This window comes from Temnothorax americanus, unplaced genomic scaffold (genome assembly GCF_048541705.1).
Source record: "Temnothorax americanus isolate GAGA-0224 unplaced genomic scaffold, ASM4854170v1 Scaffold53, whole genome shotgun sequence".
Classification (NCBI taxonomy): domain Eukaryota; kingdom Metazoa; phylum Arthropoda; class Insecta; order Hymenoptera; family Formicidae; genus Temnothorax; species Temnothorax americanus.
The window spans coordinates 817,874-843,566 of record NW_027509688.1 but is presented as its reverse complement, the minus strand read 5'-3'; the positions used below and the strand labels follow the sequence as shown (position 1 = coordinate 843,566).

General features: G+C 39.5%; 1 protein-coding gene across 3 annotated transcripts in view; it reads right to left on the bottom strand.

The window, feature by feature from the left end:
- Lrch (Leucine-rich-repeats and calponin homology domain protein) overlaps window positions 1-24,388 on the bottom strand; it is a 50,948-nt gene extending 26,560 nt beyond the window's left edge. Inside the window, exon 1 of one of the 3 annotated variants that reach the window (XM_077419218.1) lies at window positions 23,843-24,388. In XM_077419218.1, the coding sequence (XP_077275344.1) occupies window positions 23,843-24,029 (187 nt within the window). In that variant the 5' untranslated portion in view covers window positions 24,030-24,388. The remainder of the gene's footprint in view (window positions 1-23,842) is intronic. The other 2 variants (XM_077419216.1, XM_077419217.1) reach the window with 2 other exon arrangements.
- Between the last annotated feature and the right edge of the window lie 1,305 nt (window positions 24,389-25,693).

Here is a 25,693-nt window from a genome sequence, read left to right as displayed (position 1 = left end):
TATCTTTTTTCTCAAAAAGAATGTTGTAGTTATCAAATTTAATTTATGTATTTAATCCAACGCAGAGAATATGTTCTTTATAATTTAATTATAATTGCACTATAGTAAAACTACTCGGATTCATTCGTAGTAAAATAGATCGGTTTTATTATGCGTGCGGTATCGTCGCATCTATGTAACACGGACTCGTATATTTGCCTCACGCGTTTGAGTATGGATATAATAAACCCCGATGCACACGAGGAACGAATTCCTCCGGTTTCTGGGTGTGTCTCTCGCGAATCGTTCGCTGAAGCGAAAAAGTCGCGTCTCCGTGACACGTCGTCGTCGGCCATGACTTGCAGGTGAAATTGACTTCTCGTTAATTGGAACGCGTCACGCACCCGACGTTCGCGGGAATCTCTTCTCCGCGATGTAGGAAAATGTAAACTTCGAAGGCGCACGGAAATTGGCCTTTATTGATCGCTCGGTATATTATCGGAAGATGTTATTGTGCAATATCCGTCTAAAAATAGATGGAACGTAGCAACGGCTCGTTTTAGAAAATATATATATAGCGGTAAAATATAGATTAAATAATACGAGCAGTCATCGAATTTTATATACGGCCGTATTGCGCGCGGCATTTCCAGTCGAAATTTTTGTTCCACATTCGACGTCCTTTTGGTTTTTTTTTTTTTAACAGTCTCGGGATTTCTCTTGGCAGCATCGCGCAGCGAACGTTCGCCAACATAAGAATGTATTTCTGTCGAATGACGGACCTTGCGTTTGCGACGGTGTAATAACGTAACATAATATCGATTCTGCGCGTCGGCCGACGTTCCGCTCGTTACGATCAATCGGTGATAAGTATTACGCCAGCGATAAGTATATCCGGCGCCGTAATCATCGCATTAGCTCCTCCGAAGCTGTAGTTCACGTAATACGAGAGCTAATGTATAATACTCGCGCCACGACAACGTGAAAAGACTTCCCAGCGTTTCTTTTAGCCATGCAGTGGGAACAAGAGAAAAAAAGAAAAGAAATGTGTGGACGAACACGTCCACGTGTGGTCTCCTATATCCACGGTGTCTTGGACTTTTCTCATTGTCGTCACGTACTCGCGACCGCAGAAATTAATGGCTGGAAAGGAGGAATCTGTCGCTGGGGCACGTTCTCGAGAAGAAGCGCGACTTTACGTCGTTAAAGTTATCCCGCGCCGAGATATACGCGGGGCCGTAAGAGCCCTGCACGTAAGCAGAGGGCCGCCTCGAAACCGTGGAGGCAGAGGGCGATCGATAACGGCCCCATGGTGGTAAATATTGCCCATGGGGTTGCCGCAGTCAAGTACGCTAGCAATAAGGTGCTCCGCGAGCGAGCCGTTGCTCACTCCGCCGTGCGCCGGGCGCTTCGCGCTACGAAACAAAGTGAAATATTCACGCTCTTATCAGCGTGAAATTTGACCGAGTTACCTCTGCGGGAGATTGGCCGGAAGGCTTCGTGCAAAATGCACCGTACGAGACTGCGTCCACTGCAGTGAAAGCTGTTTGCATAGGAAAACATCGAAATCAAAAAAGAAGCAAGATTTCTTTAAGAATTTAAAAGCGATTCTTTAGTCTCGCATGCAGATTTTTATTCATTTTCTTTTTCTAAATAATTCTCGAAATAATTATAATTAATATACGGAACTATTATGCGAGATTTAAACAACATTTCATTAATATGATTATCTCGTTAATTTTTGCCGGGATGGGATAAAATAGCTAGAGAACAATACACATCTCTTTTGCCATTGTTTCATTTAAACTCGTAATCCAAATAATATAAGATCGAGAGAGCCGTATAGCTCAAGCCTCTAGATCGTCTTTACGACATTGTCACTGTGACGTAAGCGCAAACTTCGTTGGTTCCGCTGTGACGCAAAGAATTACCGGCTAGACCAGCGGGGAAGACTCGATAAATTCCTCTCTTCCAAAGCGAAGGGACTCTTTCGAGAATTGCTGACCCATTCGAGAGACGCGACAAGTCATCGCGCACTTCGCATGCTCGGTATAGAGCGCGATTCTCTCACGTAATTGACTTTCGCCGTCGTCGTCCTCGTCACGCGGTGGCGACATATGACGCCGCTGTGGAGGCCGTGAAGAAAAACGACATCGCGGGAGAGACAGCACCGGTGAGAAAGGGAAGCGGAGGGCGGAGGGGAAAAAGAGAGGAATTGTGCACGAAAAGAAGAAGTTCATGGCGCATCCGTCCGGCGACTTGCAGAGAAAACGCTTCTTCGTCGTCGCGTGCTGTCCTTGAACCGCGTCGCTATATTGCCGTGTCATTGGCGGGTGAAATCGCGTCAAAGACGAAGAAGAGGTGCACGACGAGGTGGAGAACCGCACGTGAGAGCGAGAAGAGAGCTCTACTTCTCTTTCTCGCTCGTCGTGCTTTTGTGAGGGCCGCCACAACTTCCGGCGCGACGCGCGGACGCAAGTTACGGACGAGACTGGCATACTCGATCGGATGCCATGCGAAATTCAAGAGCTCGCCATCGTCTGAGCGAAACTCGGTGACGTTCGCCGACTGCAGACGTTGGGTATTTAGCGCGGTAGCCATTAGTGACTAATAATATAATGCCTGATGAATTTTTAAGAATATATTGATCGAATCACACACACTGAAGCTATACATTTTTTAAAAGCAATTTCGACTACGAGTATTAGTAGCACTTTTATTTAAATTATATATTTTTCCGTGTAGATATAAATAAAAATAATGAAATAACGTTAATAGGCAGAGCTGCTATTTTCAAAAGTATAGGTATAATTATTTGCATTATTTATATGAAATAAAATAGATATGATCACACACAGCCGAATCTGTATGTTTAAAATGATATTCAGTTGAAAAATTTTCGTGCTTCCAGCAAGATTATGGGATTCGTCGGAGCTGTAACACCTGGAAATCTCATACGCGCGTTCTGATGGACGGTGGTGTTTGGATTCCATCTAAGCCCGGCCGTCAGAGATAATTTCCACGGCAGCGAGTCGTCGACCATCTGGTCTAACGCAACGATTCGACCAGGCATGAATTACGCGCGTGGAAGCTCGCGGAGAATTGAATTACGCAACGTTGAAAACAATGTAGACCAATGCCGAGGCAATTTTTTCGGATGTGTGTGTGTGAGAGAGAGAGAGAGAGAGAGAGAGAAAAGAGAATTAAATTCATACCAATTAAGAAATAAATATTATGGTCGAAGCAAAATTTGCTCCAAATTTTGCTCGAAAAGATCCGGCAAATGAGAGACGGTGATATTTCTGAAACGTCACGTTTTCAACGATCCGGTTTGTATATGTACGTGGACGAGATGGCTGATGCGTGTCGAACAGTGCGTCGCATTGTGCACGCAGCAGTCTCCGGCGACGCGTTCGGCCGTGCGTGATTATAGATGTATGTACATTTGGTGGACGTGCCGCGCAATGTACATACACGGACGCAAACGTACGGCACAGAGGAACAAAGGAGACGTTTTTTTCCCCGTCGAGAACGTTTCGATTTTACGCTGGCGCCGATATACAGGGTGTCTCATTGTCAGCCAATTTTTTAATTCTGCTAACCTGGGTACGCGAAGAATAAATTCACCATTGAAATCAGAGAGAATATCTATTGAATGCGTTGTTATTTATCAAAGATAGTGGTTTCGGCAACGTTTCCGTCGCTTATATTCGCTTTATTTCCGCGTGGATTTCTACTTCCGCGCGCATTGTTTGCAGCAAAGTCTCAAAAGATTTTTTATTAGTCGCGCATCGTTCTTTTAATTACTAGAGGCACTGATGAAAATTTAACATCTTTCTTTTTCTTCTTTTCCTTTTTTACGGAGGACCGGTGTCAAATACGTTATTGTGCTCGACGCAAAAATAAAAGACGTTTGGTGCACAGCTGCAGGAAAATGGAAATTTGCACTGGAGAGAAAAGCTCGCGAGAAAAGATGCGCGAATAATACTATTCCCCGATGGAAGCGCAATCAACGATAAACGCGGATATTTCATTATGACGATTACGCAAAAATCGTAGAAACAGAATTGCAGAAAAGAATAAATAAATAAATAAATAAACTTTATTAACGGGTAATAAACCCTTTAGCGTACAAAGAGAAAAGAAAAAAACATGAATAATAACATAAAATTAAAATTTTACAACATAATAATGAGAGCATTCAGGTTACAACAGTAGACGAAAAAGTTTTTGTTTAAAAGTAGATACAGAACCACCAAAAAAGTCAACCCTATCGAAAAAATTACTTGCAGATATTATTAGCCTATTCACACAAGAATTTGCGCTATACAAAGTACGGTGATACCCAATGTGGAAGATGGAGTACTGTCTCAATTCTCTAGTCGGGATGTTAAAGCAGATGCGTTCCAGCAAATTCGGACAATCGATATAGAGTGATTGAGAAGCTTAAAAATAAATGTAAGGTCAAAGGTTAGTCTCCTACCTTCTAACGATAGCAGCTTCAATCTATCTAATATAGTACAGTATAGTCATGGCAAGTAATTGACATGGGATTACCTAGCCGCGCGGTAAGCAAGAATTTCATTTACATCGTTGCGGTACCAGATGCAGACTTATATTATATCACAAATTTATTGTAATTGCGCATTTGCGCGATTATTAAAGATCGTAATAAATTTCAGGCATACGCTGACGAATAAAAACGTTTAACTGCGACACGTAATGTGAATAATTAAAGCAAAGTAGCTAATATGCCATTAGATCGCAATTAACAATGATAATTATATACCCACACCTTGTATTACAGAGAATTAGCGTCATAAAAAATATTAATAAATGTTACGAGGAATATTGTTAATTAAAACGCGCCCGCACATGATCGCTCTTCCCTGAGATTTACATCTCTTCTATCACTGTAGCCGTTTCTGTTATCGCGATCTCGTATATGAATCAGTTTGAGAATGCGGCTGACGAAAGGCTAAAAGACGCCTCTGTTCCCCGTAATTTGTGCTCAACAAATGACGACTTGAGATGATCGTCGAGGCGAATTCGTCGGTCTCCGTTTCCACGCGTATTATCCACGCGCGCAGTCGCGCCTCCTAATTTAAACCAGCGAAGCGAAGAGTCGCGCTTTCGCAGATTGAGTTAGCCTTAATGATGAGGCGGCCTACAAATTATACCGACGTGCTATCAAGCGGCGACGTGCTGTCAACGACGCGACGCCGTGGAAGAGAATTAGAAAACTGCTATCTATTAAGGCATTCGTGAAACACGTTCATAAAAAAAACTTATAATTATATCTATTCCTATTAAAGAGATAATTAATATGTGCAAATAAAGTTTATTATTTATCATAAATTGTATAACAACAAGCGATTTTGGGAATAATATCAACATACACAAATACAACAAATCATAAAGTATTTTAATATTTTTCACGAAATCATTCTTTTAATTTAGAAATTGTGGTTTTGACGTTTCTAATAAAGAAATTTGAGTTCTTCGAGTCATTTAGAAAATCTTGGAGTAAAGTAAATGACGAAAGATTGTATTGTCTCGTATATATCTTCTATATATTCATGATCCGCCGCTCGCACTTGGCTATCGGACTTTTATTCGTCGTTCGCGATACATTATATTCCGCTCGCGATAATGCTTTGTGCTAAGGGTGCTAGTCACAATAATGGAGGTTGTACATTTTCAGGCGCGGATATGGCAGCACTCGTCGAAAGAAGAACACGAGGGATACGAGCCGTCCCCTTCTCTACATATGTTCGCGTAATTTCACGCATATTTCATATCAGTGACGTTCGAACAGTGACAAATAACGTTCGAATACGAACTCATGCCAGCGCGCAAATGTTTCAATCGTGTGTTTCGTCGCGTATGCACACACGAAGGTGCGTTCAGCGGAAAGCGGCTTTGATCTTTCGATCGTTACTATAATACTCGCGAAGCGAGGCACTCGGCAAAACTGAATCATGTCACCCGCAGCTGCAGAGAAATTTACCTTATCGAAGGACTAAAGGATTCGTTACTGTCATTGCTGGTCGTAACTGCGAATCGATGGTTATATACCGAATGTGATTTTCGATCAGATTAATCCACCTTTGTTTCAAAAGCAAATCTGACCGAGATAAGATTTAGCTGAATTTTTTTTATTTAAATAAAATTTTATTTAAATGAAATCCATGACATTTACATATTACGTAATATCAAAAAAGAAAAATACGGATTATATTTTTTATCCGCGGATGCAATTGCGAAGAGTTACAATAATTGTTTAACCTTATTCTTTTAAATTAAACATTGAAAATCAAACTTTTAGAAACTTGAAATGTTAAGAACTTTAATAGCTTTAATTAAAACTGAATATTAGTTGAAATTAATCTGAATCAAATTCTAATTTCGAAAATTTATGATCTTGCAGCAGCTATAGAAAATGAGTTATCCATAAAGATGGGTTTTTTTGTGCTGCAGTCTCGCAATCTTGCAATCTCGTAAATCGCGATTCGTGTGCAAATTGCGTTAGCAAGAATACATCGCAGATTGGTTACGCTGATAACCCCTGGTGCTTTTATCTTGTCAGATAAATTTCGCGCAATGGGAGCATCACGGCGAGTTCGAACAATAATATATGAACGATCGGAAAGAGCGATATTTTACGGCGTGTATCAATGGAAGCCATGAGATAACTGCATTTTCGGTGGTGCACGCGACTGAAATTGACGATTCTTAGCAAATTGGTTAAACAACGGGGCCCATAATAATGCAGAAGCCAACCCTCATTACGGAAATTTTGTCCGCCATCCCCCTTTCGTGCGATCATATGAAAAATGAGGCTATTCTCATATACATAATCTCTCTCAAAGAATCTCTCCCATCTCTCAAAGAATTAATCATTGAGTTTCATTCGGTATTAATAAAACGTTAAAATATATTAAAAAGAATTTTCGCGTTTCCAATTTTGCGGATGTCTACGAAAAATTACGACCTAAATATGCCACAAACGCGCGATATATCATTATCAAATTATAATTCATACGAGTGAAAAATATAGGGCACACTGTAAAGCCGTGCGTGACTGTGAAATTAAATTCTTTACTTTAATCGTGCAGCCCAAGAGATATCGGACTATGTCATTTTTTATTAAACGGCGTAGCTCTTTTAAAATCCGAAGTTATATACTTTCTTCTCAATATCCAACATAAATAATATAATTATATGAAGTGTTTTATACTTTAAACTGAAAAAAATGGCAAAATACAATGAATGTAAGTAAAATTTATGTGTAAATCGAGCTCGATTGAAAAAATTATGCTAATTAAATAGCTTACGTGACACTGGAGGACAAATAATTCGAGTGACTTCACCGTGTATAAATCGGGAAGTTAAAGACAGAGACAAACCTGTTCTTTTCAGTTATTCTGACACTTTCTGCATTTAAAGTAACACCAGTGTTGTGCGCGCAGGCTTCGGTGAAAGAGAAAGGAGACAGAATGAAAGAGTAATAGTACAACTGAAAAGAACATGCCTTAATGACTAAAAGTCGCGTCCACCTTTAAAAAAAATAATAGATGATGCGTCGATTGTTTAGATAAATCTTGAAAAGTCTTCGGAGTTTTACCTTCGGGAATTTCTATGAATGCATAAATGCCTATACGTGCCTGAGGCATGAAAGGGTACATCCGAAGCCTGATACCATACATTTGGTCATGGTTGCATTGAAGCCGTGCATATACATATAATGACAGTCAGTTTCAAAAGACGTGCGTATTATATTTCTTAACGCGGCCGGTCCTTTCTGGAAATGATAAAGATTGGCTCGGGGAACAGCAAATTAACCGAGAAATCTGTATAGGTGGTCTCTCTCTCGGGATACTTCGCGTCGGAAGAAAACAATTTTCGATTCGAGCGAAACGCGCTCGTAGGACGATTATTCACTCGGATTAAGTGCTCGACGATCGATAATAGTAATGAATCGGTCTTTATAGCGCTCGTAAACACGAAAGATGCCTAGTCAATCGGCGTCGTGTAGCAAACGCAAATGCGTAACCGCTTGCACATAAACGGCGACCGTTGACTTTCCATCGCGTCAATTTATCTGTGTATAGATAACGCGGCCGAAGAGTCGACTTTGAAGTCGATGGGATCGATATATGGGTCATACCGTAACGATAGACGCGAAGGATTGTGTATGCTAGGCATTATAAGCACCTTTAACGTTTACTATACTTTCCATGTCGAATAAGCACAATGCCAGCATAGATGACAGCGTATATTATCATTAATGATAGCAACAAACACAGCTAATGAGATGATCAATCAATAACAGCTGGTATACGTGACACACACACACACACACACACACACACACACACACACACACACACACACACACACTCTCACNNACACCCACACCCACACCCACACACACCCACACCCACACCCACACCCACACCCACACCCACACCCACACCCACACCCACACCCACACCCACACACACACACACACACACACACACACACACACACACACACACACACACACACACACACACACACACACACACACACATATATTTGAAGAAATTAAATAAATATTTTTTTAAGTCAGTTTCACAGAGGATAAAGTATGATATTTTTCATTTTTTGCGCAATACGTTAGTGACTAATATTGATATTTCGGTTTTGATTTAGATACCTTAAATTAATCTATAAAAATTAATACGGTCATATTAATTTTTCCGTATTTTACGACGGAATTAGAATATTATTGCACCGCAAAGAAATTGAGTTTCCTATTTTAATTTATGTATTATATACGTTTGAAGCTCAATCATAATGGAAACTAATCATCGTTATATTTACGAGGATCAAAACAAAGATGTGCGATTCTTCTTTGCAGCGTATATACACAGTGACATTTAAAACGCAGTTGAATGGTAGACAGAACGTGTTTGTCGCCCTGGTTTCCTTTCTGCATGTTGTCTCGAGTTTCCACATTTTCAAACACTAAAGCACTTGGCATAGATGATACAAACAAAGTGTTTCTTTTCTAAAAGTTAAGTTGCATAGTATAACATGTGACTACGTTGTCTCTTTCTTAGGAACATACATATATATATTTTTTTAATATAATTTTCCCATCCCCCCCTTTTTCGCAAATTTAGTATTACTCAATCTTTAATATTATTTAAAATATGTGCATTATTTTGCATGAAGTTAGATATTATCTCAATAATTATCTATAATTTTCACCTTGACGCATGTATCATAAACTATTTGTTAATTGTTATTACTTTATGTATATGTATACATATACATACATAGTTTACACAAACAAACTATTTAGATTTTTAAATGCAAAACATTATTGATATAAATATATCACAGAAAAAAATGCTCTATTTATTGATTTGTAAATACTAACATAAAAATATCAAGTGATAATTGTGTAGCGATAAAAAAAAGCAAAAGTTACAATAGGTGTATCACGAGTCGAAAAGGAAAAAAAGTCCAACCACGGCTCGTACAGCTTTTCTCTAAGGCCTCTAAGCTATCGATAACCTGCGGAAGATACTTTTATCTTCGAACAACGGGTGCATCGGAGCGAGGGTTAGTGCAACTCCTTCACAAAGGCTGCTACTTATAGACCGTGAATACTCCTTTTGGACTGGCGACTTTCGAAAGCTTCTACGGCTTTAGACAAGCTCTTATTAATAAAATAAAATTTAATTTAATTAACGGCGGTTAATAATATCCATACCTGGATAATAAATTGAAAAATAAAGAGGATTTAACAGATAGTAATCGGACTCAATGTAATTAAATTCTATGAGAAAAAAGATTGTAACAATTTGCACAAAGAATAACGTTTAGTATACCAGTTTACTAAAATAAAATAAGTTCAATTAACTTGTAGTTGTATTTTTCTAAAGAAAGAGAGAGAATCTATGAAACTTCAATTAACTTTAACCAACATTTACGAGAATAGACTGCACGAGGATTGCGCGAACACGTGTCTTCGTTAGTGGAATTGCTATTTCCTTCCTTTCGTACGATTTTTATAAAAAACTGCATATTCCAACGTATCGGTATAATTACTGCACTTTTCCCACGGATAATAAGTACCAGTAGCACGAAAATTGTGATGTCGAATACCGAGCCGCGCGGGATGATATTAGTGCGGCCCTGCGATAGAGTTAATTATAACTCGGCAACGAAACCGCACCATGTTGCCTTGCATATGCGATACACGAGGAATAGTGGCGCATATGATACAGTGACACGCGTTATACGTAAACGACGGATAAACTGTCGCGAAATAGTGAAAAGCGTATTAAAAAAATCAACCTTGCTGGCGATACGCTATTTTATGGAACGGACAGACAGCGATTACTCGCACCAAGGTCAGACGTAAAACGATTTACTGGAAAACTCATCTACTGAATATAAAAAGTTAAACGCTTTTACCGTAAAAGAAAAAGACGAAGACTTGTTCAATATACTACAAAATGTATGAGAATCGTGGTTAAAGCAATTAAAAATAGGTATATACATAAAACAATTTAAGATAATGCAGGCATCGGCCGTGAAAAGTTTTGCCATCAGGAGTAAATCTTACGGGACTTTCGGAATTAACGTTACATTCCAGCGCGCCCCCATTAATTTTTCCGCTATACAATATTATGTTTTATTCATCGTGAAATAATTAGAGCCTGGAGACGAAGGTGTTGAATTAATCCGCCTCATCAAGGAGCCGCTATAAGCTCGCGTGCTTGCTCGCGCGTGCGGCACTAATTCGCAAAGGCGATACACTCGTTCGCGTTTGGGAGGCGTCTGAATCATGAAAAGCTGTGGAGTAACCGCGACCGATTTGTATTATCTACGAACACGTACGATAAAATACACAGTGCATTATTCCCAGTTAATTAGCCGCGAATCATTATCATTAAGCGCGCGATGAGGTACGCGCTTGTAAAGACGCGCGCGAAGAGCAACAAAAACCGCTTTCGATCTCTATCTTTCCCATTTCCTTCTATTCCTGACATTTTAACGAAATTTAATATCAAAACGTAAAATTGTACATTTTATATAGTAAACGTTGTATATAATAAGGCATTTAACTCTGTTTATAAAGTTTGGAACATATGTTAAAGGAATAGTTTCTTATTATTTTTAATTCGAATTAATTTAATGATTCTTTTGGATTGCTCAATTTGAAATATTGCTTGCCTGATAATTTTTTTTCTACATCAACAAATAATTAGTCTGTGAGTTAAGTTTCAAGGTGGATATAAATTTTTGAGTGCATTTACGTGTTTTATCGCCTCTATTTAATCTCAAAATATTATTCTTCCTACATATAACACGTTAAGAAATTATCACAGCTTCAACAGCGATATCTGACGCTTGTTTAGATTTTTTCCTAGCCGCGGTGTCGACGGCAATTCAAGCTCGCATCCAATGAGCCTATATAATTGGTGCACTGTCAATACCGGAGGAAATGCGCGATATTTCTCATCGTAGTCGGGCAAAGGACAATAAACGCATATGGCTGTCCGGAGGCACGCGAGAGACGACGGCACAACGTCATATCGGGCACATTCATCTGGTGACTATAGTTGGCGCACGTGCGACACAAGACATAAACCTCATGTGACAGACACAGAGAGCCCGGGACTGTCTCTCATTACGTGGAAGTGTCGCGCCGCATTCGGCACGAGACCTCCGTTTGCCCTGTTTTCATTCAGATTTCACGTCGTATAACGCGTACAAATTAGAGGGATAAGGGCCGGGAAAAAACGCGCGCGCTCGCTCGCTCGCCTTCGCAGCTGGAGTCGGAAGGAAATTAATTAATCACGCCGCAACGCGCAAAGACGTCTTACGAAGACAGCGATTAATCCCGTAAATGCCTAAAATCTTTATACATTCGTCATTCAATCGCATGTAACGACTAACACATAAGTGCGCGAGAAATCATGATGAATTATTAAATAACACTTTTATGAAATTAACATTTTTTTTTTGAATGTTGATATAAAATTTTGGCTCCTCAAAGAATTCTAAAGTCCCTCATATGTTTCGAAAACAGTATAAGAATTTGAAAATATAAAATGTCTACTTCATGTTTCCATTATATAAAAATTAATTATTTACAGATGAGATGCAATGTGTAACGTCTAATTTATAATTTTATTTAAGTATACTATCACGAAAAAATAAATAATGCAGAACAATTCTGAAAATTCAAAAAATTGGAAAAATAAAACAACGTATTACTCGTATAAAAGTATCTACTCCTATTTGCTTTTCTGTGGCTGTGTGGCAGATTTGCATCGAGCGATCGATATGCATTTTAGTGCGGCAGGCAGTTTATTATTAATATATGATTTATATTCGTGCAATCGTTTCGAATGCATTTCGCATAATATCCCTATAAATTTAGAAGTCGACTACCAGGCTTTGCACAATTGTCGATATAGTAATGTGAATTAACGCGTTCCGGCGCCCCTGTATTATCTGTGTTAAAGGCGAACAATGTACATGCTCTGTCTGGTGCTCTTGTCGATGATCTTCATTCATATGCACATTGTATATCCGTCGAATAATAGAACGATTAGATAAATAGATGCGTGGGTTAATGTTCCGAAGATCGCGGTGCCTTTTTACTGCATTGATCGAAAAGAAAGCAATTAGAGGGCCCTCTTATGCTTCACCGATCAATTTCGTTATAAAATTACTCCTGGACACGAAACTATTTAAAGAATTAATGTCAAGCACGAGGCAATTCTTCTTCCGGTAATTTACATTTATTTAAACCAAATATATGCGTATTAATAAATGGTATACAAAATATTTAGTATATTTATCAATTAAGAAAAAAAAGAAAGAGAAGGAGAGAGAAATATATCATGATATACATATGCTGCATATCTATAGTTAAAATATGTATAAATATAAATAAAAGTGCAGAAATATATTGTGAAATAATAATAATCCTAATATTATTCCAGTAGAAAATAAAATATCGCTTGCAATATTCTTAAGTCTGTATATGAGTTATATTTTCCACTGAGGCAACGTATCATGACTACCGCGATTGCCATTGAATTGAGGCATTTTGTGTATGTACAATATATTTGCAAGTAGAGTTCCTCGAACTTCGGACGCTTCGCAAGTATGTAAGAGATTTCGTCTCGCCAGAGTGCTCCTTTTTAACCAGGGATGAGTGCTCTATACATAAATGACAGGACCGATTACGTTAGCAAACTTTTGGCTTTATCGCACGCTCTAAAATAACTTGTCAACATTTCTTTCACGATTCGCATCGATTAATTGCTATAGCATCATTATCCTGCCACCCAGTTGATCGATATTTATATCTTAGATCGTGAGAAAATTACGCTTATCGCGTTATTTTTTTCTGACGTAACTTTAAACCGCTCGTATCGATAATGCTAACTGCTAAGATAACTTGCGACACGTACTTTTATTGATATTGACATTCTTAATAATTATCAATAAAACTCGCATCAAATCAATGATAATAATCGGCATAATAATCAATATTAATTATTGCTGTTAATAATCGATATTATATCGTGTTTCATTCTCGGCACGTTGATAATCCAATCTCCTGGTATTTACTAATCACTGCAGCTAAAACCGTACTATTTCACGCGTGCTCTAGAGTTAATCCGGTGCACTCCGACACACCCAAATGTACTTTGGCCACGTTTTCTATTTCAACTTGTTTCGCGCCAACTTTACTCTAACGGTAGATATAATATAGCGCCGTTGGTATACTCCAGCTTGCTTGCCTCGGGGGTGGCAGTAAGCCGAATACTTCCGACGCTGATAAACGAAACCCGAGAGCGGAGGCGCCACGGCGAACCCCACGATATAACACATTGTGGAGTATCGACCTTTTGGCACCCCTGTCTCTGCAGCTGCGGTGCCTCTATCTTTAGCTCTTCGGGCGCATATACACAAATGTCTCTCTTATGTTCATGGTACAGCACATCCCCGCTCGGCACGCGCGCAAATCGCGCGCATGCCGCTCCACCCCTGTAAAAACACGGGCGCTCCTCACCCTCGCGGGCAAACCAAACGGACGCGGCGTTTTCGATACCGCTGGAGATAATTCGAAGGGTCGTCACCACCCCCGGTAGTGTATCCTGTGTGCCGTTCGGATTTTCGCGGATCGACAAGGACCAGCGTCGAGCGGCGGTGAAAGAACTTTCCGTTTGAAATTATTGATCATCGGAGAGGACAATTTTTGGTGAGAAATTATTAAAATTAAAAGTAATAAAAAGTATAAATATTGCTATGAAACAAACTATTCGGAACCATTATCTTCGACAAAACAGAAAATATCGCCATTTTTAGATGCGTATAGGATCAAAAGAGACCCCAGATGGGTGGCAAAGGGGTTAACGGATGAAAGTCATTTTTAAGAAAGATTCCAATAAAAAGTTAGAAATTTCATCAATTTTCTGATCCGGTTTATATTAATGCGTTATTACCATGCACATCGAGTGGTAATAATATTCATATATTTTCTTTGCTATCGAATAATCTGTTATTACAATATTTACTAATTTCCGATAATTCAGAAAGCGATTTTCCGTTAATAATCACTTGTATAGACTCTGCAGTATAGAGTACTCAATTCCAGTTTCCATCAACTTTCGCCAAATTAATTTCTAAAATTCGATGCGTCATTACAGAGTTCACCGCACTTTACGGGATTAATCACTGCATAAATCACGTAAACACGAACAGTACCTGGAATATACTCCACTCTCGACGTATCGACTGGAATCCTTTAAGGTAAATGTACCAATGCCTGAACATCAGTAAACACGTACCTATGTCTGGACACCTTTATCATTTTAGTCTTTAAATAAATATAAATTAAAATCAAAGATAGAAATATTTTGTGTGTGTGAAGCTAGCGTCTCATTTTGCGAAAACTCACAAATTATTGAAAATTCTGAATTCCTTTTCAATAGTTCTAGAGTTCCTGCTAGTTTAAACAAATAGTTATTATCGAGCGTTATTAATTTATTTACAAATTATACAACAATGCCAATGCCCGGAACTCTTTGGAAAATGCTTCTATATGTTCAGAAAACTACTCAAAAAATATTTTATATAAACCGGAACTCCGAGATTTCGCATATAGTGTTTCATCGTTTTCCATCATGATTACTTTTCGGTTAATATTAATTTTTTAAAATATAACAATTATTCTAACGCTCGGAACTCTTTAAAAAAATGCTTCAATATGCTCAGAACTACTCGAAAAATATTTTACATAAACCGGAACAACGAGATTTCAACTGGCGTCTCAACTCGGTATACTCGTTACATTGTAATTTTTTTTAGTACCTTATAATTAATTTTTTTGCTTTTATATGGCAGAACTCTTTATAGAACTGTTATAGAACTATAAATCTCGCAAAATCTGATGAGATACAGAGTGGAACTTGGTGTAGGACAAAGTGAGACGCTGCGTGAACCTAGCGTCTCAGTTTGTACTGACGCGGCGTTTTTTGGCTTTAAAAGCTAGAACTATTTGTTTAAACTAGCAGGAACTGTAGAACTATTGAAAATGAATTCAAAACTCTCAATAATTTGTGAGTTTTCGCAAAATGAGACGCTAGCTTCACACACACAAATATTTTTCTTGATAGAAAAAAAGATAGAAATACTTTGAAACTTTAGTTATAGTATCCAAACATTAATTCGCGTTATACTTATTTAAAGACTAAAATGATAAAGGTGTCCAGACATATAGGTACGTGTCCACCGAGGTGTCCAGGCATTGGTATATACATTTATTACCTTAATACGCTCGAGTATTATAGAGATCGTCCTACAGCGATTCAAGAAGGAAACACTTTCGTCGTGGTCGGCCGATCCTTCGTTGCGCGACAGCTGTTACGGAGCGGAGTAAAAAAAAAGAAAGGTAGAAAGAGAAAACACAGACGAAAAATAAAGGCGAAGTAATCCGCTAAAAGGTGAAGCACGAAGCACGATCACTATGCTCGAACGCGCTCGTTCGTGCTTTTTAAAGAAGTTATATGGCCGGTTTCATAAAAAAGTTAGTATCACGGCGTAAGAAAACGGTATATTCCTGGAATAAAGATAACTGGCACCGAAGATTAACGGTCGCGCTAACGTTAAGATTAACGTATTTGCAACCTCGCTAATTGCTGCTAAATTCCCGACGGCTATTGTGCGATTTCTCATATGTATATATTATATCATATATACTATGTTTGTGCGCGAGTGTTACTTCTGTAGTATTTACGATAATTCACTCGTTTACGCGGAGGCATTATCGTAAATTAAGTACTACAGAGGTAACGCTCGCGTAAACATAGTAATAGTCAACATATAATAAATGTCCGATACATTCGTGCTCGACGAATTAGACGGTCGAGATACTACGGTCGACGAAGTCGCAAACTTTACTTTACGCACTACTGCTCTCAGATTTCTTCGATCGATTAGTGGATCGATGCGACTGCAGCCTACATTGTCATTCGTTGAATAGTATAAATTTGTAGACAGTAATACATTTAGTCATCGAGAATTTATGACAAATATAGAATTATTACGTATATGACTAAAGAAAGCTGGACCTATCAAAAAGTAATTAGGCGGAAAAAATATCTACTGACACGTTCAAAACAGATGTAAAGCAGAATGTCGTTTCTTATATTCGTCGACGTTGCAGTTGCACCGTTCAGCAAGGTGCAAGAAAACATTCGCGTAAATATCAGTTTCTCGTAGTGCTGACGAAAAAGAATGCATAAAGCATTAAAAGAAACAACGTCAACAATTTCGCCAAGGTGAAACATCGCGCGGAACATAGAGCGCGTGTTTTCTAATCTTTCAGATTGTAAGCGTGTACGTGAAACGAAGGACGGGAGTATTTGTGAAAATTTGATACACCCGAAGCCCGCGCGAAACAAGAATACTACACGCGAGTCCTTGCAACAACGACCATGGACGCACATTGCGCACGTATACGGACCCACGCAACCGCATCGGCGAAATTGCACTTGGCAAAGAGAAGATCGCGCAGAATGCCAAGAAGTGAACCTCGGCGCGTGCATGCTTTCATCCGCACTGCGGGCGCTGATTTTAAAACCTGCACGGATAGCGAAGGTGGCGAATATCTCCGGAGATGACTGAATTACCGGCCTGGAGTAAATGGAGTAATGATGCATAGAGAAAGGGACGGCACAGAAAGGGGTGTCACACCCTTCTTCCTTACACCGTGCGAAGAATGCGCGCGGTATACCGTGACATAATCGATAACAGTTCTGGCCGAATACGCGCTATGTATATAGGGAGAAAGCCGACGCTGAATAAATCGAGATGAATAAGAAACCTAGTAGTATACCTAGAGGAATAATGGAGCGCGCCAACGGAGGTAAACGAATCATTTGTTTGTACATTGAAAAATGTATTCAACCATTGTGAATATAACACCGTACAAAACAATGCTGGAAAACTGAAAAAGGTACAGAATAACTCCGGAAAGATAAATCTATATGAAAGGCAACACACATACATCAATCATTGTGTAAATAAATTGTATATATAAAAACGTACCATGAGATAATATAAGATAATATATAACATATACAGTTTTCAATGTTCTAATAAAGCGTTAGATAATGCGCGCATGCGTTTCATTTAACATAATTAACAATTTAAAATATTAATATCGTTAAAAAGTATACGTATTAAACTTTACGAAACATTTTTCTCTGTGCGACGTCGAATTAAGCATGCGTCAATATATGATATCTACCCTGAAAAGAGCCTCCCGGAGGAGAAGAAAAATAAATGTAACGTTAACTGGCGTGCGTGCATGTTTCATGGGAGTGTCTGATGCGGGAATAAGCTGTCAGGTCTCTCATCAAGCGAGCTGCAGTGACCTGGGGGCCCGTTAATGAAGTTACATCCCCTTCGGGGCGTCGCGTCGCGGGACTCGTCGTAAGACGGGTGGGCGAGCGGCAGTTCGATAATAATTGGGAAAGTAGGTAGGTACGGACATAAAACGGAGGAGAATGCATCGGTGGTCCCCTATATCGTCGAACCATCCTCCCAGGGACGGCGCGGCGCCAATTCGCGATTCTGTTCACCGTCCATCTCCCGACAAACGTCATCGAAATTCGATAAGTTCATTATTCGATCCGCGGCCGAAGAATCCGACGGGCGGGATATATGCAGACGTACGTTGTGTTATTTCTGTAATTGAGAACTGCGAACGTCCAATTTTAGACCGAGACGCGACTCAAATAAGGATGAATGGCCATCACTTGAGCTATCGCTCGAACCGCTCTTCAAAGAAAGCGCGGATAAGAAATCAGTAAGAAAGTGTCTTCACTTTCCCTGGGTGTCAGTGCGCTAAATAATGCGAGGTTCTTGCCGCGGTTAATTATCATTCGTCTAGCGCCGCATTTAGCGTTAATTATATAATTACGCGGTGAAAATATGGGGCAATGTGTTCGCGGGCTGCTGTAGCGGGAAAACTCTTGGGGTTTTTTTTAACACGAAAGTAAGATTAATTATTATCGTATGCCATGTAAGTTTGCTACATATATGCTGCCATAATTGAGACTCGCGGAGATAGCAATTCAGAAAAAAAATCTCACGCGTAATATTATTATCTCGCATTTCCGACACGTTGGGTGTCATATACTGGAGATGCATTGAGCGAGTGTATATACCGTGCAAGTATATGTGTAAGAAGAAAAAAAAGCGTGAGTGCGCGGGGCCCCGCGTCGGCGAAACCAGACCGCGAATATCCTGGCGTTCCGCTTTAAGAATTATGAATCAGCGGCGTAAAATCTAATAGACGTATAATAGCGAATGGAATTACTGGCCGCGGAATTAGAATCGGCTCGATTCTTTCCCGACGCCGGCGAACAACTCGTAATTTACCGGCCCCAATGTTGCAGCGTGTCGATTCGGATCACCGTCCGATACACACATCGCACTGTTGCGGAGTCCTACACATACGTGGATTATGCATTAACGCGCATATACGAATATGCTATCTCGAATGAACTATCTCGACGAAATTCTTAGGACTATGGACTGGATCACCGATCCAAAGAAATGACTCGAGTGCGACGTAGGACAGGAGAATCGCGTATTTCATCTTTCAAGAAGTTGCAGACGTAGGTAGGGGAGACCGGGGCTCGTTGGCACAAGAGGCAAGTTGGCAATGCGTTCCGTTTATATATTTATAGCGAAAAAAACAATGTGGAAAAGTTATCACAAAATATTTCTTATACGACATAGGTATACTTTTCACAAAGTTTTATTTTAATCAGACAAGTATTACGATAGAAAAAGAGAAAAGTCTGATTCAAGAGGTGACAAGTAAATTTTCGAGCGTTTCAAAATATCGTATTAATATTCTTTAGCTTGAGAAGTAAATCAAAGTGACGTATCATTAGTTAAAAGAAAAGTTTCTGTTACTATACGACGTGTTATTTTGACTAACAATAGTAATTTATTGTAATAAAACGACTGAAATAAAACGTATGTAGGAATGGGGTATGTTGGCTCATATCGAGACACGCTTAGCTTGACTTGTCGTTGCCGTGCGCGTGAGACCTGTTTGAGCACGTGATTTACTATCTACAATGCTGATAGAAGCTAAATATAAATTTATATTAATATTTTTGCGATGAAGAAAGCTACATCTAAAATAGTTCACAATTATTTTTCTGCAACAACGTTTTGATATTCGATCATTACAAAATAACTTTAAAAGATACAATTTTTATCAAGAAGTACGTATATGTGTTTTACCCGTTTTGTGTTTCTATTACGTATTCATTAATTTAACGTGGACTTTTGTCGCACAGCCAATTTACCCTACTATCGGGGAAAGTTGGCCACAATATGCAGCATGTTCATATTTCATTTATTACAAAGAAACTATACGGTATACAGGAGCGTTCCTAGCATGAAAATGTAAAGAAAGGTTCTCTCTATCATATTAGTACTGTTTAATCATGATAATTAGTTGTATAAAAACTCAAATGCCGAAATTGTAAAAACGGTGCCAACGAGCCCCGGTCTCCCCTATATATGTGTAGTTTGCGGGCAAGCTAGGGATATAGCATTAGACACTCTGCGTAGAGGATTGTGAGTTTACCAAAGATGATTTATAGAATTAGAAAGAAATAAAGAAAAAATTAGAGATAAAATATGGAATAATGAATTATGAAAAGAGAAAAAGGCTAGAATAAGGAAGAATAGATTGGATTGAATATTAAGGTTGCATGGGAGCTGTGTGAGTTATTTTGTAAACCAAGTCCATTTCTTGGTATAAGCCGAAGTTAATAAAGATTGACTGAGAAGAAAAGTTGCAGACGCAGCGCGACACCGTCTGGAATAATATTGCGCGCGGATAATAAATACCACCTCGAGATGGAGTAGCGGAACGATAACATAATAACACGCAGAAAGTGTTCGTCGATACTTCGCGAGTCAAAGTGACAAACGACGATATAGTATCGAGAAGCTTGACACGAACTCTTAATGCTCGCGCACGTGATTCTCGTTACTCTTGGAATTATCGGCTGTCGGACGTGTATACTTATTACGACAACAGGAAGCATTGGGCGCGCCGCGATAGCGCGGTCCTGGCGGCTGATTCACCGCGGCCGTCACGCCGCGCCGCCGCGCCAGCCGCTCGCGGTACGCCGCGTTTTACATTCAGGCCGAACCGCACCGTCCACCGATGTTAAAAGGAGAAGCAGGACGTCGATCTATCGGGCGCGAAAATTATAACGCGGAAAGTCCTTTGTGCGCGCGACGCGAAAGAGTTAACGGGCACGATTGCATGGCCGCGCACCGGCGTTTACGCGGCGCGACAGAAATAAGCCCCCGCACACGGGATGCATAACTTCGGCGCATGATTTTCTTTTTCCTCGTTTCTCGTCGTCCCCGCACCCGCCGCAAGAACTCTGCATCACGCCGACGTGTGTTTTTACGATTACAGAAAGTGGAACGAGATGGAAAAGAAATATATTACAAAAAGGTGGTTATATTAAAAACCATTTATAGGTATATATGATATTTTTCTGGAGAGAGTTATGTATTAATTATCTTATATTTTTAGTCAAAGTTCATTAAATTAGCGTCATTCGCGCCGAAATAAAATATCGTGATGAAATATTGCTTTTTTAATACTTTAAACTTTCAAACGGACAAAACGTAGTGTTAATATCATTTAACGACGCGGTATCATGAAAATAATAATTATATCTTATTAATTACTTGTATACATATTATATGCATGTATAATATGATACTATAACGCTATTTACATTACTCGCTATGGAGATCCCGCACGAGCTCACATTTCTCTGATCTGTTTTGTCACGCTCATTTAATGTTCATCCTGTACGGACATCTCTTTTTATGTATGACAACGATACGTCAGGGTCTAGTGCATTCCGTGTTCTCTTGCTGTAAATTTTGTTTAAACTTCGTAATTTCCAGTATTCTTTTTCCTATTGCCAATCGGGATACGAAGAATTAATAATAACTTTACAGAGATCGACTCTCTCGGCTTGCGGAATGTCTTTATATATAAAGCCAAGAGAGGTACTTACGTGCGGGAGTAAATAGCGCAGTCAAAAAAATAAGAATTTTAATGTCTGCAGCGGGGGATTATGCCGAGTGAGAATGAACTAAGCGAGATTTGTTTCTCTTGACATAATTAGTTTTAAAATAAAAATACTATATGATATTAAATTTATGGAAGTATTTATAAAAACATTATATTTATCACATTTTATTACGTAAATAATATAATGCGAAACCTATCTTAATTTATTATTTTTATAATATACGCGGTTAATTTTGTGAGCTTATATCTTACAAAGAGAATAAAATAGAGCTGACGCGTAAAAAATAGAGTCTCTTCGCAATCTATTAACATAAATTGTAATGCTATACTTGTATATTAGCTATCTTATTTTTCATCAAAGTGATTCCATTATTAACCTATTAACAGTTCAGATTTAGCTGTCTGCAATTGCGAAACAAATTAAAATATAACAAATATGCATCCAAGATCGAATTAAAAACGAAGTAATGCTCGAAGAATCGATATCAGCTGGCACCATAAATTCAATGAGAAAGCGAATCAAATTCGTTAATGTGTTTTCAAAACGCCGTACGAGTGCTTGGCGGAATGTTTGATAAATCCGCCATCAGTCTTATATTTGTTACAAAGCCGTGCAATCGGTTGCAATTACCGATGAGTAATGCACGCCAGATGTCGAACTTGGCATCAGGTGCACGTGCGTGTTAGGTAATGCTTAAAGGGTTCCTTTGGTCATTGCACTTGGCACAAACGGTACTATGTATTCGCTTCTTGGATAATCCAAGGGAATTAAACAGCGTTCTCGAGACGCGACGTGTATTCGCCAACGAGAAATAATTCCCCCTTATGCGTACAATTATTCTATAACAATAAATTTGAAGAATATTTCTATATGAGAGAAAATATTTCTAATTATAAGATCATGATAAAGATATATTAGCGTTAAGTGGATATTACAAATTTTTAACTTGAATTAATATCAAGACTTTAAAGAAGCAATTTTTAAAGGAATTTTCAAGCTAAATATCGATCGGGTATTGCTGAGAATGGGAAAAAAAAATTTTGTTTATAATGGTCACATCCTCGGTTTTTGACCGATCAAATTTCATGCGTCTATGATAAGATGATAACGGTGGGTGGTTCCTATATAATCTAACGTGCATTAATCATATTGTAGACGTAAAAACTGGAAATACACGGTTCAAGCATTATGAATAGTACTTAATGCCGATGGCGCTTTGCAAATCGCAAAAAATCGTTCGCCAACCCGATTCTCATTTGCGTATGACGCTGCTCAAAATCCACCGAGTTATAACGAGCGGCCTCTCATTCGAGGGCACACGTTTAAGCATTACCAGAAATAACAAAATCGATGTTTTTCTAAACACTTGTATTTTTACCGAACATAAATTTTCAAGTATATTTACCAAAAATAGGTAGATTTTTATGTAAGCATTACCAGAAATAACGAAAATATCTGTATTTTTCTAAAATACCTATACTCGTATTTTTATCAAAATACGTTCTCAAATATATTTACCAGAAATAAATAGATTATATATAAATAGTTTTTTATGTTATTAGAAATGACAAAAGTATCAGTATTTTTCTAAAACACTCATTTTTCGAAGTAGATATATTTACCCAACTTTTATCAAAAATAAATAGATTTTTATGTAAGCGTGTTACTAGAAACAACGAAAGTATCAATATTTTTCTGAAACACTCGTATATATGTTTACCAAAAATAGGTAGATTATATTTAGACAGACATTTATAAAAATAGCAAGGAGTGCTCGTAGAACTTGAATTGTACCTCTCCGCCCCTTCGGGGCACAACGCACCACTCACGGAACGTTCACGCGGGTATCGAGGATATCGGGGCTACGATGCGCGTGCATCAACACGACACGACGCCGACGCGTCAACCGCGCCGGGCGCGCTGACGCTGACACCCGCGTGTTTGCTGTGACATAAGACGCGCGGCGGCGCGGCGACGCGACGTCGCAAAGAGAGACGCCAACAAACGGCGTTAACAGACATAACAAATTTTACGAAACGCAACAAATGGAGTTTCAGCTCCAGGGGCAATCCCCTCTGCTTCTCGCGTCTCGACCCTTGACAAAAAAAAGGAGCAAAAGGTATAAGGAAGGAAAAGACAGCTCCCCGGAAAATCCCAGGAGGAAAAAAAGGACTCACCGGCGATCACGGTGTCCTGCAAATTGTACTTGGCCGTGCCGGCCTTGCCGACCTTCGGGAAGTCTTTGAGCTTCCGGCCGCTCAGCTTGAGCTCGCCGCTCAGGTGCGCCTCCTCCAGGATCCGCTCGAGGCTCCTGGTGAGCTGCTTCTGTATGTGGCCGCTCATGTTCGACGCAACCATCGCCATATTACATTTTTCGGGCAACGGGGCACAACACGCGGCGCGGTCCGCGCGCAATGCGGCCCCGCGGCGATCGGATCGCGCGGCGACCGCGACCGGACAGACGGAAGCGGCGACGCGACGGCGGCCTCCCTGACGTAGTGCCCGCGCGCGACGCGCGCTCCGATCCGCTCGTGCTACGGGAACGCGAGATAGAGGGGTAACGCGGGTACGACGCGCGTCAACCACTCCCCCGTATGTCAGTGCCGCTACTGATCGCCGATCGCCGCTCGCCGCCGCGCCGCGCGCACCGAAATCCCGGCACACATGGACGTCACGGACACGGACCACGGACGGCGTCACAGTGACGGCGCGGCGTCGCGCGTCGCGTTTCGCGCGACGCGTTCTGTCTTCTGTTTCTGTCGCGCGACCGCCGCGCCACCTGGACGGGCGGAGGCGCGCCGGTCGTCATGACAACCCGATGACAACCGAGGGAGCGTCGTCCACGGGCTTAATTAAGCCTGGTTCACGTCTATTTCCACCAATGCGGATCAACTTTAATCTCATTTTCTTCTTCTTGTCTTTTTCTAATTTCAAAAATTAAAAAGAAATAATAAAAAGTTAATCTGCATTGGTAGAAATGGACATCGGCCAATCGAGAGCCGAGGATCGCGAACTGGGGATTAGGATTAGATTTCGGCCAATTAAATAATGTCGAGCTCTGCCCCGATTGGTCGAACTCTAATCTCTGATTCCAAATTTTCATAATCCTGCTTTGCACCGCGTAATTTGTTTTTCACACTTCTAAATACGCACTTGTAACCAAACACTGCGCGGACAGCGCGGAAGAAAGATGATAATTAGGAAAAAAGCACACGAAATAAATGAAAAAATGGACTACAACTTCTTTTTACTATTATAATTAACACTAGAATTACCGACAATAGAATTTTAACCCTATTCGCTCCAACCATACCTTTCGTGTCCTATGAATTTCTAATAGTCGTTTGTTCCGGAAAACAAATGATCGTGGGAGAATACCCTCCACGCCGGAAAAAAGTTATTGTAGCAGGGAACCTCAGGTAAAAATTTCAAAGTCCTAGCTCATTTACTCTCGAAACGGCGAACAATCAAAATCTCGGTGGGACACGAAAGTGCATGGTTGGAGAATTACGTCAGTGTTGTGTGAAAGGTAAATGAGCATTTTTTTTTTCGATAAAAATGTATTTTTGTGTATAATTTAAGCGTATTTAAAATATTTTTGTCGTTAAAAAAAATTTAACATTCCACAGAGGTCTATTATGGCTCAGAGGCAGGTGGAAGAGGTGGGGAGGAGCTACGATTATAAAAAAAAAATTAATTTTTTTACATAAAAAATATCTGTTACACTTCAACGTCGCCTTTTCTTGTTCAGAAATTCTTTTTCTAGCATTCTTTAAGTCCTTAAAGTCCTTCTGTACCATTTAAAAATTACCAAATTTGCGGCGACGGAATTAAGTATTCGTATTTAATTAATAATTATTTCATATTTTTTTCTCATTTTTGCACTACTTTTAGCTTTAATTTGCGTTTTGGTTCATTAAGCTTCGTCAATTTGTTCGTGAGTTATGATTTTTTAAGTAAAACGAGTCGTAACGCGTGTTTGTCAACATGATTTCCAAATTTTCTTTACATTGATTTTTAATCGAAAA